Raw genomic sequence first — 16,976 nt, 5'->3', positions numbered from 1 at the left:
TTGCAAAGTTTTTTTTATTGTTACATTTTCTTAATAGCTTTAAGGTTTTGTTGTCAGCAGCACTGACCTACAGGTTTTGGACAGATCTGGGTACTTACAGTCACATTTTTTCAGTGGATTGATGAATTGCAAAATTATGTTCTTTGGTTCTAATATTTCAGATCTCACTTTGGATTTCTCACCTATGTAAATGAATATATTTTAATGACATAATTAATTTTGTGTTTAGTGTGAATGAATTTGGACTGTCACATAATGTGTATATTTTCTTTTCCTTTTGCAGATTAACTTCCTGGGAAACATCACTCTTTGTATGTAAAGAATATCTCACCGAGTTGCTGCAACTGAGTTTAGAATGTTACTTGCCTTGTGACTCTGATGGAGGAATAACCAGATCTCAGGCTGCTGCACTGGAAGACTTTACAGGAAATACAAAATGTCATCAAATAGGAGTCAGAACCCACATGGACTTAAACAGATCGGTCTTGACCAGATATGGGATGACCTAAGAGCTGGAATTCAACAGGTTTACACCAGACAAAGTATGGCAAAATCCAGATATATGGAACTCTACACGTATCCTAATACCTAAGCTTGTTAGTACTTTCACAGTTAGTAGAATATAGAAAGCTTTTCACTTTTCTAAACTCAAAGTTGCTTCGTAACTATTTGACTTAGTGGCTTTTGAGAATATATTTTTATTTTGAAGATTAACCTTTTCTGTTTAATCTTACTGGCAAATAAGCAGGAACATACTATTATCTGGAAAACTGTCTTAGTAATTATGGCTGCCTTTGAATTTCAGGTTTGGTTACTACTGTCTTTGACAGAGCAGATGTTTAAAATTATTTTATTGATAGGTCTAATTTTGAGTCTACAATACATGAAGAGAAAACAGACATTTTTCCTTTATATGTTAGTGTCTGGCATTATGCTGCAGGTCTTACTCGTAATAACGTCTGGTTACCTACAAAACTCTTCTACTGTCAGCCTCGGACTTGTACTTTACTCTGAGTTGGTTTTATTTTCCATCTGGAGTGAGCATGCACCCAGTGGATTTCTGCTGAATTCCTAGCCTGCATGAGAGAGCTATTGAAATTTCCCAGTGTCTCCCAGTTCTGGGAGTTGTTATAAGATGCTAAAAGGTGTTTGTGTTTATCCTTGCACTCTTTGGAAGACTGTAGGAAACTTGTTTCTGTCAGATAGTGCATAGCAGTCTTTTATCACTCCTTTGAAGGAGACACGTGCCTTTTGCTGTGTTATAGCTTCGGTGTTTCACTTAAGGACTTTGGAAAGAGAGAAATCCTTCATGTTCCACCTATAAAGTGGCATATAAATGGGTTTGATGGGGACACACCTCTGTTTTGCATCTGTTCTGTGTTCACTCTTGTAACCTCGTATTGCTCAGTAGAGTAAGCTCTGCTTAAGATGGTGGCACAGCAAAGTGTGTAGACATACGATAGAAGAAGTGGTGTCTGAATGCATTTCCTATCTTACTTTTGGTAGTTCAGCTATTTTCTTTACCAATTTGTAGATGTTTTTTAAAATAAAGGTTCTTGTTCGTATACATAAATTAATGTCTAAAGCTGTCATTGTCACCAATTTGAAATAGCATGTCAGATTTTAGCCAGTGTTAATTTTTTTGAAAGGGCAGAGCTTTTATAAAAGAAAGAGGAGCTTGAAGGCTGTAAAGCAATTAATGCTATAGGTCTCTGGACTTTCTAAGGAGATGGAAACGTTTGTTTTCTGTACATCTAATCTGTAGAGTGTGCATGTAATCTTATTTGTGGCTGCAGAATCCATGTTCCTGGGGGTGGCGGGGAAAAAACCCTGAGCAGTCTGAGTGTTTCTAGGATACTTCTTTAATAGTGCTGAAAGATGAAAGAACATTTGGTTTAGGGTCAGATCTCTTCCGAAGGCTTAAAATGACTGATTCCTTGCAGTGCTAGGTTCAGTATTGTTCTTGAGTGAATGAAACAAGTCTGCAAAAGTTGGATGTCTGACAGAAAACTGACGTGGAGTAGAACCTCTCAGAGAGGTTTTTACTTCTGAGTGCCTCTAATATATTCCTGTTAAAGTTCTGTCAAGTAGGGCAGCTGAAGACTAAGCACTTCTTATAATGGTAATGTCAAAACACTTGCTTTTTTACTTTCATTTTGATGTTCTTAAATATTCTTGGGATGAAGCTGTAAAAAGGGTGTATAGTCTCTTAACTACTTATTTTCTTGTTGCTGCTTCAAGGAGTTGTTTGATCTGAAACTAAAGATGATTTTTGTTACTTTTCATAAGTGAATGAATTTAGTGGATAATTTTGGTGATAATCAATTCATTTGTGAATTGATTTAGTAGTCCGATAACTCAGAGTATTTAATACTGGTTAGGCTTAGAGTTTTTAATCTACTGTGGAGATAACCATGCATTATTCTGCATCCTATACCAAGTGCACATGTTCGAAAGTTGTGGTTAGATGATTACTTCCCTTTCAGATGCCATATCTGTAACACATTTACTCAGTCTCTGCATACAGCCAGTCTAGTAGATTGACAGACTTTTATTTTGAGAAGCTCTGCCTATCAAACAGCTTGGTTTGCAAAGCAAAACAGATGCAGATGAGTTTCAGCTGCAGTTGCAGTTGGTCTGAAGATCAGCCCTACTTACAAGGATGCTGGATGTGACAGCAGGTTGGAAATCTTGCACAGCAGACAGTTTAGTTTTCCTCATCATCTTTTGTCCCTCCCACCCTCCTCTTTTTTTATTGCCTTTGCTTCTGTATCTGGTATCTAATTTTCAGTCAGAATTGACTGGAGATGGGGAAGTTTTTATTGTGCCTCGTTCAAGTGAATTTGAGAAAGAATTGGAAGAGTTAGGCAAATAAGACTGACTGAGCCTCCATCCTACTTATTTTCCTGGTTCAGAGTGTTTCTTTTTGTGAGGCACTGAATTCAGTCTCTGAGTACAGGCCAGAACTTGCGCTGACGTCAGGTGGTTTTTTTCCCTTCATTTCAGTGGGAAAAGAAAGAGGTTGATTATCTCAGGGGTTTTCTAGATCTGAGAATACTGAAGATATGAACCAAGAAGTCTGGTTTCCAAATGGTGATTCTCAAGATCCTCATCCCTTCTTTTTCTGCTTTAGATTCATTTGTGCTTCTGGGTGTATTTTTGTCAGATCAGGTGATCACCAAATGTTTTTAAGTACTGCATATACTTTTATGATTCCTTTTACTCTGCCAGCTATGCTAAATCACCTGACCAGAAGAGCTGTCCTTTATGGAAGTTGTGATATTTTTATTTACCACTCCTTACATGATTCTGAAGATCAGTGTACTTTAATTACTTTCTGAGGTATGTTCTTTGTGTTTCCTACTGAGAACTTACAACTTTCATATAGAAAAAGAATTACTCTAGAATGATGACTGCTGTGGAAGATGAGACTGGGGTGGGTTTTTGTTATGTAGTTTGTTTTGTTTTCTCACGTGCGAGAGTCTTGAAATTGAAATCCTATTTCTGGATGCATTTCTGGCCATTACCCAGATAACAAAGTAATTTCTAGTACTAAAGAGCCTAGTAGCTCCTGCAATAGTGACTAAGATGTTGTGACAGGCTTTATTTTTTGCAAGCTAATGTAGAATTACATGCAAGCATTGACCTCATGCAGAAAAGAGAAATAGTAACATTAACTAGATTTCTCGAAACAGTAGACTTAACAGCATCACCAATGTGGTGAGGGCAGGGCATTCTTACCTTGTTTTTCCTTTAGTGGCAAGTGTTTTGGAGGTTGTTAGCAACAGGACTGGATTGTAAAAGTCAATGTTAGAGCAGTGATAAAGTCACTCCTGGAACTCAGCAAGTTTTGGTACGCTGCACCTGAGAGGGTGCTTCACTTAGAATTATTATCTCAACTTAAGCAAAGGGAAAAAAGTTCAAGCTGCTCTTCTGCAACAACAAAAGAGGGGCCTAATTTGTCACAGTTAGGCACGGATTAATGAAATTACAGTATCAGTGTATGCAGAATATCTCTCCATGGCTTTTAGTCTGCTTGCAGGAAACTGCCAGTGAGTGTGTCCAAGAGAGAACTGTAGCAAGTTGCAAGCTTCTGTTGTGAATTGCTGGTGGAAGACCTATTACTTTACTAGAATTATTCTTACTCAACTTGCTCCTATTTCTAGGGTTGCAAAGCACTTGTCTTTATGGCCACTTCTTCTTAAACTCCATTTGGCAATGATAAAATATTCATACATCTTGTGCTAGTTTTCATTTTTTTTCTTTTTTAGAGAAGGTAATGCTCATTTTTCAGACTAATCATATGGTGAGCCTGCAATTTATTTTCCTTAGGCTTTACAGTGTGAGAGGGTGAATTGGGATTTGCATACATTTGGATTTAAACTCTGAAGTGGAAAGAATGAAAGGATTTTATTGCTCTTGTTGTTTTATGTATCTTAAGCAGATTCTCAAACCAGGTATTAGACTATCAGAAAACTTGCCCGCACTATATTAAACTAGCATAATGTTTCATAGTGGCTTCCACAAAAAGCTGAATAACTTTATGAAATTCTTTTTTTTCTTCCTCCAAGCGCACATCAGTTTCTCAATTTTCAGATATGATTGATGAATGGAAAGCTTAGTGATAGGATTTCATTTCATATGTGTGTACTTTTAATTTGAAATGTCAGTTACTTTTTTTGGCATAAACTCATGCTTTCACTGTCTTGATTTACAAACCATAATCTGAGAAGCATTTTTAAGGAATTCTTTGAAACAGCGTAGTTAACGTATGCACATATGGAACAGAAGAACCTTTTTGTCCATTTTCAATATTTAAAGAAATCTCAGTTAGGAAACACAAGACTGCTTAAAGATTCCAAGTACTATTAATTTATAACAAATAGGATTTTTATCTACATGAAGATATCTTAAGTTTCTTCATTGATAAGAAGTGTTATATACAGCACTATGAAAAGTGTGGTTATTTTGCTAAAACATGCATTTGCAATGTCCAGATTGGCTTTCAAAGTCTTTCTGATGTTGTGCACATAAAAATCATACTGTCGATTTCAACAGTTCCTATAATATGTTTGAGTAGTTGTGTTTGACATAATTATCGTATAGCTCTTATGTGAAACTTTGAAGTAAAATGGATGAATTTGCTCAGGTCTTGCACCTGTAAATTGGATTTTACAAATGTTTCTTATATTATTGCTCCATTATTAGCCACAGTAATTCTTTTAAAAAGTGATTGCTTTCAATGTTTTAAGGTAAGGTTGGGTAAGGGTTAGGCCGTTCTGTCACATTTTATTATTTTGTGTAGACTCTCTTCCTTGTTTCTGAATTTGCTTATTGTGATTTAGTTTTGTTAACTTATTTTAGCAAGTCTGATTATTCATTGGACTAAATGTTAAGTAATTGTACATCACAAAAGGTGACTGTAATCTGTTTTATAAGATGGGAATTTTTTTCTCATATGTTAGCAAGTGGTAAAGGAAAATACTGTGTTAATCATTAAATAATTAAGTATAGTATGCTTACATTTTTAAAAGGCCAGATGACTCGGGATGATATGTCTGTTCATGAAACAGAATGCATAAATACATTTAACATCTCTTTTGCCTGTGGATGGGTTCAGCGCCAGTAGTACAAGTTGCCCAAGCAAAACTATGAAGTCTTTCTCTTGGCATTGATTTATTTGCCAAGGTCTTTTGTAGTTGCTTCTGTTGCAGACCTTGTCCTAGTGGCTTTCACTTGAATTCCTGTATTTAAAATCTAGTAGGATTTTAGATCAGCAGATGTATATTAAAACTGAGAATATTTTATTTTCTGATCACGTGAATCTGTTGTTACAGGCAGTATGGTATATTGGGTTTTTTGGTTTGTTTTTATTTGGTTCCTTGGTTGATCTTTTGTTTGTTTTTCTTCTTCTGAAGAGATTATTATGCTTTTTCTGTACAGAAAAGATGCTTGGTGTTAGGACATGCACTTTTTAAACACCAGAAACTGTTCCACTTTCTCTTAAGATTCTCTCACTCTAAGCCATCCATTCCCTTTAATGTCAGATTGTTTAAGGTCACTCTGGATACATCAAAGCAGCCTCTGCTGTCTGCTAGTATTAATCCTGCTTATATTCATTATGATGCTTCATAGTGTTTCTCATGTGCCAGTTAGTGCTTGTGTAGAAGTAAATGTACTTGTTTATGTGTTTGAAACATACATTATAAACTTTTCCGTGCGTGGAGAGGAAGGTCTAATTGTATGGTTTTGTGCATATTTATAAAAATGGCTGCTTCAGTTTGAAAGAAGTGCAGAATATGTTTATATTAGTGCAATCAGTTCCTTTTTTTATGTTGTTCTCCACGGTGATTACTTGCTGTTCTACTTGCTTTTTATAGTACCCAAGAATATTCTGTACAAAACCAACTTCTGTCAATGCAAAGAACTGGAAACTTAAAAGCAACCTCAGTTACAGTGATTCTTGCACTTCCTGGCAGAAAGACTGTACACTTTGTGTATGTATTTGGCTTTGAAAATTTGTGTTTTCCTTGTAACTCGGTGCTTCTCTGTGACTCTTTTGAATTTATGCCATGAAGAGAGGAACAAGAAGGGTTCTAAGTCTTCAGATGGTTTTTGCTGGAAGTGTCTCTGATCTCAGACTTGCAGAAACGTGTCTGAGTTCAGCTATGCCTGGATTTTCATAGCAGCTGCATGGCTGATGCTGTAATAGCTCCTTCAGTCTCTGCCTCAGACCTTCCCCTGACTAAAATGGGGATGGTTTAACAGTGCAATTGTATCTAATCTGAATCCTTCAATGCATAATTCATCTTAGGATAAAGAGTATTGAAACAAAAATGAAGAATGTGAGGGTTTGGGGGCAGGGTCTTAATGTTTTTGTTTCTTTTCCGTAAATTGCTTTTTTGGGGGTAACCAATCCTTACTGTATAATGGACAGAACACACTTAAAATAGGCTCTTGCTGATACCTCGCTGAAAAGTGTGAAGGTTTCTGGATTTTTTTGTTCTTACTGCTGCTCCTCCCAAAACTTAAGTGTGTGGTTTAAAACATTTGTTCTGAAATTCCTTTTTGACAATCTCATCATTTCAAAAACTTGTGTAAAATTCCTTCATCTGTTTGGTTTATGGAACCTTAAAGTCACGTAGGCATGTCCACTCCTCTTAGCAGCTTTATTCATGCATGAGGTGCTTTTTAGAGGCTTGCACAGCCTAATCTTCTGGGCACACAGGAGTTGAACTGGCTTCAATAATTTTGAAGAAATTAAGTAAAGCTGTTCTCTAGTAAATACAGTAAGCTGTATTGCTTGTGTTGGAAGTGATTTTACATGAGTACAATACTTCTGTAATCTTTTCTAGCAATTTTCCTATCAGTATTTTCAGTAACTTTCTGTATGTTGTTCTTGCATGCCTTGGGCGTAACCTAGGAAAATACTAATTTTTGACAGAAGTGGAACTAATCACAACTCGTTCTGGTAAGCCAGGTGTTGAGGTGACAGAGCACTCAGCATGGAGTTAATTGCTGCTGTGAAACAGCAAATTTATCCTTAAACCTGATCTTTATTATAGAGAGACTAGAAGTAATCAGAGAAAGTCTGGTTAGAGAGTTGTTCGGCTTTTGTTGCTGTTGTGCTGGTGGTGGTGGTCCATCCTCCTTTCCAAAAGCTTTGTTGTCCTTTATCTCTTCCCTGTAGTTTTGTGCTACATTGTTTTAATTCAGCGCTTCTCTTTCAGTTCCTTTTAATTTTACATAACTGTTCCTCAAGCAGTCTTATTCCAGTTATGTGAATTTTTCATAGCAAAATGGCAAATCTGTGGCACCCAGCTGTGGTGCTGAAAGGGGAATCAGTTCATACCTCAGCAAAACTGTTTTCTTTATCAAAAATTGAAGTTTAGGGACTCATGTGAAACTGTACCCATCCGTGTAAAATTTGAGTGTTTTCTTGTTGTGTGCTGAATTACAGAAGTGAAACTTGCGTCATGTAATTTCTGTTTGTGCTTGCTCCTGGAAGAAAAAAAAAGCTGTCTGGAGTAGGGTAGATTAGAGGCGACTGTGGTGCACGTTCAAGTTTGTGTTTTAATGATATTTGTGCTCAAAAAGTGTGCACTACTGCTGGAAGAGCCTCTTTCACTTGCCCTGCGTGGACACAAGTTCAGGTCTGCTCAGCAGAGGATCTGGGCAATGGTTAGTAGTAGCAGCAGTCCCTGGTCCACATCACTGGTTGTCTGCATGAACTTCCATGCCTACTGGAAAAGCAGGTGGCAAGTAAGGCCTCCAGGTAGGTTGTGTGTCAGGATCCTTTCCTTCAGTGGAAGTGATCTCCTGCAAATCCATAAATTCATTATGGTGTGACAGCATGGGATTTTTTTTCCCTTTGCACTGCCCAGCTTTAGAACCACAGAATGGTAGGGGCTGGAAGGGATCTCAAAAGATCATCCAGTCCAGCTGCCCACTAGAGCAGGATCACCTGGAGAAGATCATACAAGGTTATGTCCAGGCAGGTTTTGAATGTCTCCAGAGAAGGAGACTCCACAACTTCTCTGGGCAGCCTGGTCCAGTGCTCTGTCACCCTCACAGTAAAGAAGTTTCTCCTTATGTTTATGTCGGACCTCCTGTGTTCTACTTTGTGACCACTGCTCTTGTCCTGTTGCTGGGCACAACTGAGAAAAGTCTGGTCCCATCCTCCTGACCCCTGCCCTTTAGATATTCATTAGCATTAATGGGATCCCCATTCCCCTTGAGTCAAGGTTGTCAAAAGCAGTGTAAATTATATTGAAAATAAAGGCCAGAGAGTCAGAGTGGTTTGGGTGGTAAAACTAAGTTGTCTTTGGCTACTTCTTGTATCCCATTTTGAAGAATTTCAGAGAAGAATAAATTGAAAATGGGTTTTCATCTTAAACGGCACAATACTGAATCAATTTATAAATTTCCCTCCAGTCTTCTACCTCAAATTTTAGTTTAGACAAATAAATGCAATTTCTCCTTCACTGTAAGGAAGATGTAAAAGTTGGAGGAGATTGATTTTGATCTTTTCCTCCTGTAGATGGTTTGTCTGTTTGCTAGGTCAGCAGCCAGAAGTGTGGGGGAGCTGGGCAGCTTCACTGCAGAGCAAAGTGTTCTGTTGATGAATTAACTCCTCTGCTTGTTTCAGTATGCGAATTGCTGTGCAGAATTGTGCAAACACCCACAGAAGTGTTTCCTGATAGCCGTTTGGATACGTATATGGCTTCCAGCATACGAAGTAGTGGAGGGGATTAGTTTGCCTTCTGCAACCAGGAATTCTTTTCATAGTGTTCCCCTTGTGCTTCTCAGATGGACTGTCATGTACTTCCTTGTAAGCAGCGCAGGTCAGATTTTGTTTTGAGTGTCAGTCTTTCTGTCAGTGGTTGGCTTTAGCAGATGGGAGCACAGAATGTTCACAAAGTGTGAGAGAGCATTCTTTGGTGTATTATATGTCACAAAGCGATTTACACTTACAAATTGCCTTCTGCACAGGCGAACTAGTTGTAATTTGACTTGCACAGAGCAACTAAACTAGAGCATTTCAAAAGTGCTGTCTTGGATACTTTTGGCTAGCTAGACTCAAGCCAGAATAACAAGTAAAGGTGGGCATTACTGCTGTTTTTACTCAAGCTGTGACTTGATTACTGTCAGGCATGGACAAAAGGTCTGTCTCCCTTCATGTTTGCTTTGCAAGGAATTCAGATTTTAATGGTAAAATATATATGGGGTTAGAAAACGGCTCATGTCTTCTAACCTTGGGCTTCTATTTTTCTGAAGGCTGTTGTGATTATTCTTGGAAAAGAACAGAAAGAATATCAGGCAACATTCACAAAAACTGCAAGAATTACCCGTTGTCTGGACAATCCTCCTATTTTTAGGCTTGCTCAAAGCCACTTGGGATAAGAGAGTTAGGGGAAGGAGGAGGCAAGACTGCCAACTGGGTTTTTATCAGTCACCCCTGAATTCCATATATTGCAATGGAAAGACTTTCTATACAAAATTCAGAGGACCCTATATTAAATATTTTAAACTGTGAGGTAAGCCCTACTTTTCTTCTTTGTGAAAAGAAGGAAAGTTTTATATCTAGAGAAGAATTGTTATGCTGTGTGGTGTTCCTCATGTGAAAAAGAAATTCTGAAATTCAAGCGTAGATGGTAACAGCAGTGACAGTTGAATAAACAAATAGCTAGGAGCTGAAAGAAATTAATGTCCAGGGAATAAGTAGCTGATAGAGATAAGAGGCTGTTAACAGTTCAGTTGCTTAGCACAAATGAAGGTGTTATATTATTGCTTGATATAACAGGAAATTAATTATCTGGCAATTGGATGAGGTAACAGGTAAAAAATAAATGTGTGCTATGTGTTTTCAGAAAGAGTTAGTCTTAGGCAAAGAGCATCACTCTTCTGGACAGAATGCAGTGACTTTCTGAACAAGTACATGAGTGTCATCATGGTTTAACCCCAGTCAGCAAACAAGCACCACATGGCCACTAGCTCACACCTCCTGGAGGGATGTGGGAGAGAATTGGAAAAGTGAGAGAACTCATGGGTTGAGATGAAGACAGTTTAACAGGTAAAGCAAAAGCTTCATACGCAAGCTAAACAGAACAAGAACTCATTCACTACTTCCCATCGGTAGGTAGGTGTTCAGCAGCCATCTCCAGGAAAGCAGGGCTCCGTCATAAGTAATGGTTACTTGGAAAAAGAAATGTCATAACCCCGAAGGTCCCCCCAGCTCCTTCTCCTTCCCCCAGCTTTAAATGCTGAGCATGATGCTACATGGCAAGGAATATCCCTTTGGTCAGTGGGTTCAGCTGTCCCAGGTGTGTCTCCTCCCAGCTTCTTGCAGAGAAGAAGCTGTAAAGACAGGTGCAGTTTGAGAAACTGAAAAAACTACCTTGGTTTAATGTAAACATTGCTTGGCAACAACTAAAACATTGGTGTGTTGTCACATTGTTCTCAGCACAAATCCAAAACATAGTCTCATACTAGCTACTAGGATGAAACTTAACTCTTATCCCAGCTAAAATCGGCACAGTGAGTATAGACGGTGAGCAGACTTTCTTTGCAGTTCATCACAGAGACTGTGAGCCCTGTTCTTGGTGGCATGCAGGATGCTCTGATCCTTAAACCCAGGTTAAGAATATAATATGTCTGTGAAGCTTTATTCAAAAGAAATTGCAAGGGAGTTAGCTGGATATTTTAGGAGATTTTTCTGCTTGAGCTTTACTGTTTAAATACTAGGAGCAAGTCTGTTCATAATGACTGTAATGCATCATGTATTTGAGTTTTGTAATTTCCTCGGTATTTGATTGTACTGATGTCTTCCATTATATTGTGCTGGCCTTTCTGAAAGGAAAGAGAAAAGGCAAATCTCAGCAATGTATTAGTTTCCTAATACATGGCATACTGTGGAGGAAGCCTGCCTAGTGGTTAAAGCTTGGCCCATTAGTTAAAACACAAGTTAAAATCAAATTAGTCTTCTAGATTGCTTAACACAATGTTCTCTAGCAAGGGATGTGACTCAAAAGCCTGCCCTCGGACTGTTGTAGGACTGTGAGTGCTCGGTAGCTTCGTTCCTGTTGGCTAATCATTTGCTGGGTGAGTCATTGGGGTGATTTTTGTTGTCAGATCTGAGTCCTCATCAAGTTGAATTTGAGTGCTACCAAGCTAGTTTACTTTCCTTGTTTGTGGAGTGCAGTTTCTTTCTGATGCTTTATTTGGAGTGTTTTGAGCAATGTGACTTATTATTTTGGAAGAATTTGGAATATTTGAATGTTTTAGATCAGAAAACAGAATGTTTTCTTGAAATGTTAAATTAACAGATACAGCAAGTCTTCCAGGCTGTATTATTAGTATGAGAGGAAAAAATTATTGCTACTACATACTTAAATGTTGGGTTTTTTCTCGTAGCCTAAAATTGGGTTTCTGTGAATCTCATCATAAAGCTCTTTTATAGTGTGCATTTGAGTGTGTGTGTGTCTTGCCATGAGTGCTTTCTAGGTTTGTCCCTGGTATGCCAATGTTAAATGGCCAAATCTTTTATAAGAGGAATGAGTTTGAAAAAATTCAAAGATATTATCCTCCGTGTTTTCAACTACTGAATGTTGCTTGAGGCTAGTTTTGAAATTTCTTCCTGTTCAAATGAAAGCTTATGTATTTGTAGGAGGCCAGTGTAATACATCAAATAAATTCCATTTAAACCTTGAAAATAATCCCATCAGCAAATTCCACTGCTTTGTTTTCCTGGTGGTCTTGTTAAGTTAGTGTTAGGTAAATTTAATGTTGGTGTCAGTATTTGCTGTGCACTCAGCAGTCCAACACATTTCTGCTGCGGATAATTCTGCTGAAATTTACTTCATTTTCTTAACTTTGGTTTGATTTTGTGGACTTATTGTAGTGCATTGTGGTTAAGCCATGGTCATACAAAAATAGCTTGTTGAAATTAACATATTGTTTTTCAATGTATTTTTAATGTTTTATGCTGGCACATATGTGTATTCCTTAACTTTCCTGTCAGTCATGTTTATAACTACTGTACTAGTGTACACCAGTCTAATCAAGCACGGGGAGCTGGAGTACCTCCTTCTAAATCGAAAAAGGGCCAGACACCTGGAGGTGCTCAGTTTGTTGGCTTGGAATTGTACAAAAGGCTAAAAGAATTTCTGAAGAACTACTTGACAAATCTCCTTAAGGTAAGATGGGACATAAGATCAATCTGTGTTTGTAGTAGCTACATGGACTGGGTCAAGAAAAACTTGTCTCGACAAACCTAGAGGTGTATGCAGCCACTGGCAGTCAATTGAATGATCTTGAAATTTGCCTTTGGCTCCATTAGCCGTTAAAAAGTTTTGTAGGGTTTACCTTGGGCGTAGACCAGTCACTGAGTGTACCTGTGATGAGCTGCTTTCTGTCTTTAAGCCAAAGCGGCATTTCTGTGTTGTACAGAAGTAATGTTATATGCCATCTTAAGCTGTCCTGTATCTTGAACAGCAACAGCAAAACTTTCTAACCAATTAATCAGTGTATTAGTAATGCTGAAAAAATGGTTGCCTATAATGTTGAAAATACCTGATGGTAGCCATTAATTTAATTTAATAAATAAAATACAAAGAGAGCAGGATGTTGGACTGCTTTGTAAAAGAATGGTTCTTAGTTATTTTTGGAAGGGCACCATGCTTTTAATTTTCAGTTTTTTATTTTTGAGCAATAGTGAAAGAACGCTTGGTGTCCTATCAAGTCTGCTGTGTAATTAATTTCTGAAGTTGCATAATGGTGTCTGAGGTCTTACCCAGAATGCACTCCAGATTTTATTCCCTTGTCTGTTCAAACTGTAGTGGTCCAGTTTGGAAAGATACTTGGAACTTCCATGTGTTTCAGCTTTACCCTCTTTTTTCCTGTAGCAAGAACAAATAGGATGCCATGCCCATTTCCAAGAGCGCGGGGCTCCAGTTACTGCCTGATAGGATCCTAGAGCAGACCCCATCCACATTGGGTGGTGTCTTATGGAGACTGGCATGTTTTACCTAGTGCACTCAGCAATGTTGCTTGGCTCTTTCTAATGTGGTGCCTGGCCTCTTGCTCCCTTGTACAGGAGGGACAGGAGCATCTTCTGGAGCTTTGTCTAGGCTGTCCATTTTTTTTTCCAGTGTTTTAATTTCTAAGTATCGTACTGACCTTGTGCTTTTTAAATGTAGAAGTAAATGTATTAGCACTGTGTTTCCTATAAATATATTATGTGGTGTAGATTTATTAAACAGTCAGTTTGTACACTCTGAAGTATCTTGGTTATACCTTAAAATTGCCTAACAGTACTGAGGAACTTTTGTTATTTCAGGATGGTGAAGATTTGATGGATGAGAATGTGCTGAAATTCTACACTCAGCAGTGGGAAGATTATAGGTTTTCAAGCAAAGTACTGAATGGGATATGTGCCTACCTCAATCGACATTGGGTTCGTCGTGAGTGCGATGAAGGTCGTAAAGGAATATATGAAATTTATTCGGTAAGTAGCTTTTTGAAGTGAGTGATTTATCCATTCCATCTGTCATGTTTGCATTATCATCCTGAAAATCGCTCCTTGAAACTTGAATGAAGTTCACAGAAGTTTTGAAGAAGTGGGCAAAGTGGAAATCTCCCCTCACTTTCCGTACTCCCACCCCAGTATACTTTTGAAAATTCCACAGGTCTTAACCTGGGAGGTGTTCAATCTGCCTCGTACGTATTGGGACTGCTGATACTAGACTGTCGAGGGGTGTCTGTTTCTGAGTATTTGCTGCTTATGCTGTTATCTGCGTGCATCAGTGTGGCCTTGTCATTCCACTTAGAATTCAGTCAAGTGTTTCAAGCATAGAGTGGAGAAGTAAATTGCTTTTTTTTTTTCTGTGGAGTTCAGTACATCTCTACAAATTTTTTAGCATCCAAGCTGCTAAGATTCAGTCAACATTTGGTTTGTAATCTTAAGTTATTTTGGTACAGTTCTGAAAGATTGATATGTGATTTTGATAATTTTTTTGTAATGTAAAGTAATATAAATGAGGAAGGAACATAGGAGAAATTCTGAATCTCATATAACTAAAAGTACTTTGATTTTGATATATATATGTAAAGGATGATTATTGTCCTTGCTGGTGAAGTATTAGGAAAAGTATGTGTTATTTTACTGCTTCACTAAAATAACTTTGCATATGGTAGAAAAACAGTTGGTATCCTTACATCCCTCCTTCTTAACTTCACTAGACTAATGCTCGGGGCTGTGTCAGCCTGAAAATTGCCATCAGAAAAGGCTCTGTTGTCAAAGTAACTTGCAGAGTTTGTTAGTTTTTAGGCTTGGCAGCGGATCACTGTCAGAAGGGGTAGAGTTACAGATCAGCATCATCTTAGGTAGAGTTAGTAGTATTGCAAATGGTAGTTTTATTGTGAAACAGTCTTGCCAAAATACAATGATTTTAAAAGTTCTGATTACTTACTATGCTGTCAGTTTTCCTTAAGGAGTTACGCTGGGCTGCATGTATATGTGTATATATGTAAGTATTTTCTTCATTCCATCTTTCATCTCCCTTCCTTTGCTTCTAGCTTGCCTTGGTGACCTGGAGAGACTGCTTATTCAGGCCATTAAATAAGCAGGTATGTGTGTGTATATATATATACAAGTGTGTTATTTTATAGGGTTAATTTTATGTATCCTCCTTTGTATAATGTACAGGTGGTTAGTTCAGCTCTTAGTGCCAAGTTTTCTTGTATGTCAGATATACAACAAACAGAAGTTTGGTTTAGAAGGTGTTTTTTAAAATTTAAAAAAAAAAAGGAGGAGGACGAAAGAAGACCAAGCACCTTTCTACCCTGCATACTGTTTTATGTTCACCGCTGATTGGAGTGTAATTACATTGTAGAACTTAAAGGTATAACATACTCTGTCATGTCTGTAGGAATTTTATATGTTCAGGTGTCCTTAAAGTTTGTTCTCAAGGGGCTTGACTTGTCTTGAATATAGGAATGCACTCCTGATTAAATAATATGCTTGACTTACCAGCTGCTTTCTCTGTGCTTGACTGAACTCTTAATGCCTCTTTTCTAAGGTAACAAATGCTGTGTTGAAATTGATTGAAAGGGAAAGAAATGGTGAAACTATCAACACAAGGCTGATCAGTGGAGTTGTACAATCTTACGGTAAATGAGATTTCTTTAAGGTTCTATTACTCTCTTAAAAACAAATAAATATATATCCCCTATCTGAGCCTAGAGGTAGCATCCTACCTCCTTGGATGTCCAGGAAAGACTTTTTTTTTAATGGTAAAACAAGTGCAGTTATATATTCTTTAAATTCATGTTTTTAGAGGCACTTGACACAATTTCAGTTGATTATACCGTATTTGTAAAGCTTGAAAGCACAACTGATAGCACAGAGTGTTTATTGTCTACAAATCAGTTATTTAGGAGCTAAATCTCAGAGTGAGGGAGCACAGTAGTTTACAAAGGGATTGGGTTTTGCCATTTGCATGAAATTGAGAGTTTTGCCATGCAGATTAATGACCAGTTTCATTAACAAAAACAATGTACGTGCACATAACCTGGAACTCTTAAAAGGAAAAATTGGAAGGGGAATTTGAACTAGCTTTTGAGATAGTGAAGTTTCAAAGTTGTATCATCCATTTATTCATGGATCAAAAAGTGTAGTTTACATGAGTGTGTTGTGCTGGTTATTTTTAAATGCAAAATAAATGTATACTTCTAGAAGTTTTAAGAAGTGGTGCTGATGCTGTCCCAACTGGTTATCTTCATGTAACTTAGAAGAAGGGTACCTGTTTATTTGCAATAGACCACTTGTAAAAGACAATTTTGTCATTACTTGCTCTCTTTCTTTTCCTTGTAGTGGAGCTGGGGCTGAATGAAGATGATGCATTTGCAAAAGGACCTACACTAACTGTCTATAAAGAATCCTTTGAATCTCAGTTTCTTGCTGATACAGAGAGATACTATACACAAGAAAGTACTGAATTCTTGCAACAGAACCCTGTCACAGAGTACATGAAGAAGGTAAGTTTTTAAATACGCTTTATGATTTATTTTCTGGATACAGTGTTTTTTAGAGGTAAAGTAATATGAGTTCTTGGCTTTTATTGCCAGTCTCTTAAAATGCTGATTATTTTTGAGAAACCATTGGCTCTTTTTCCCTGTGATGATTTTCTTCTACATTCATCTGGTTTGAAGTTTGTCTCTTTAGTGTATTTCAGAAGTACAGCGAAAGTCTGAAACTTCATTCATGGGCTAACCAGAACAGTGTTAAAATGAATTCAGATTTTGTTAGACTTCTACACACCAAGATAGTCATTCTGCTTTAGACCTATAAGTTTACAGTTCATATACAAGGAGCTGTATGTTGGCACATTTTATTGAAATTCCTTTCTGAGCAACGTGGCTAAGGAAGTAGATAAGTAATTAGCTTTAATTCTCTCAGAATATTTTAACATAATGAA

At 37.6% G+C, this 16,976-nt stretch overlaps 1 protein-coding gene across 1 annotated transcript in view; it reads left to right on the top strand.

Moving 5' to 3' along the window:
• The first annotated feature begins 278 nt into the window (after positions 1-278).
• LOC104547417 (cullin-1) overlaps positions 279-16,976 on the top strand; it is a 29,943-nt gene continuing 13,245 nt past the window's right edge. Inside the window, exons 1-6 of the mRNA XM_010193086.1 lie at positions 279-576; positions 12,521-12,695; positions 13,838-14,005; positions 15,076-15,126; positions 15,579-15,669; positions 16,373-16,536. Coding sequence (XP_010191388.1) covers positions 437-576; positions 12,521-12,695; positions 13,838-14,005; positions 15,076-15,126; positions 15,579-15,669; positions 16,373-16,536 — 789 coding nt within the window. The 5' untranslated portion in view covers positions 279-436. The remainder of the gene's footprint in view (positions 577-12,520; positions 12,696-13,837; positions 14,006-15,075; positions 15,127-15,578; positions 15,670-16,372; positions 16,537-16,976) is intronic.

Source organism: Mesitornis unicolor, unplaced genomic scaffold (genome assembly GCF_000695765.1).
Source record: "Mesitornis unicolor isolate BGI_N332 unplaced genomic scaffold, ASM69576v1 scaffold40889, whole genome shotgun sequence".
In the NCBI taxonomy this organism is placed as follows: domain Eukaryota; kingdom Metazoa; phylum Chordata; class Aves; order Mesitornithiformes; family Mesitornithidae; genus Mesitornis; species Mesitornis unicolor.
Note: the sequence above shows the minus strand (reverse complement) of the source record. Positions and strands in the feature narration are given on the sequence as shown.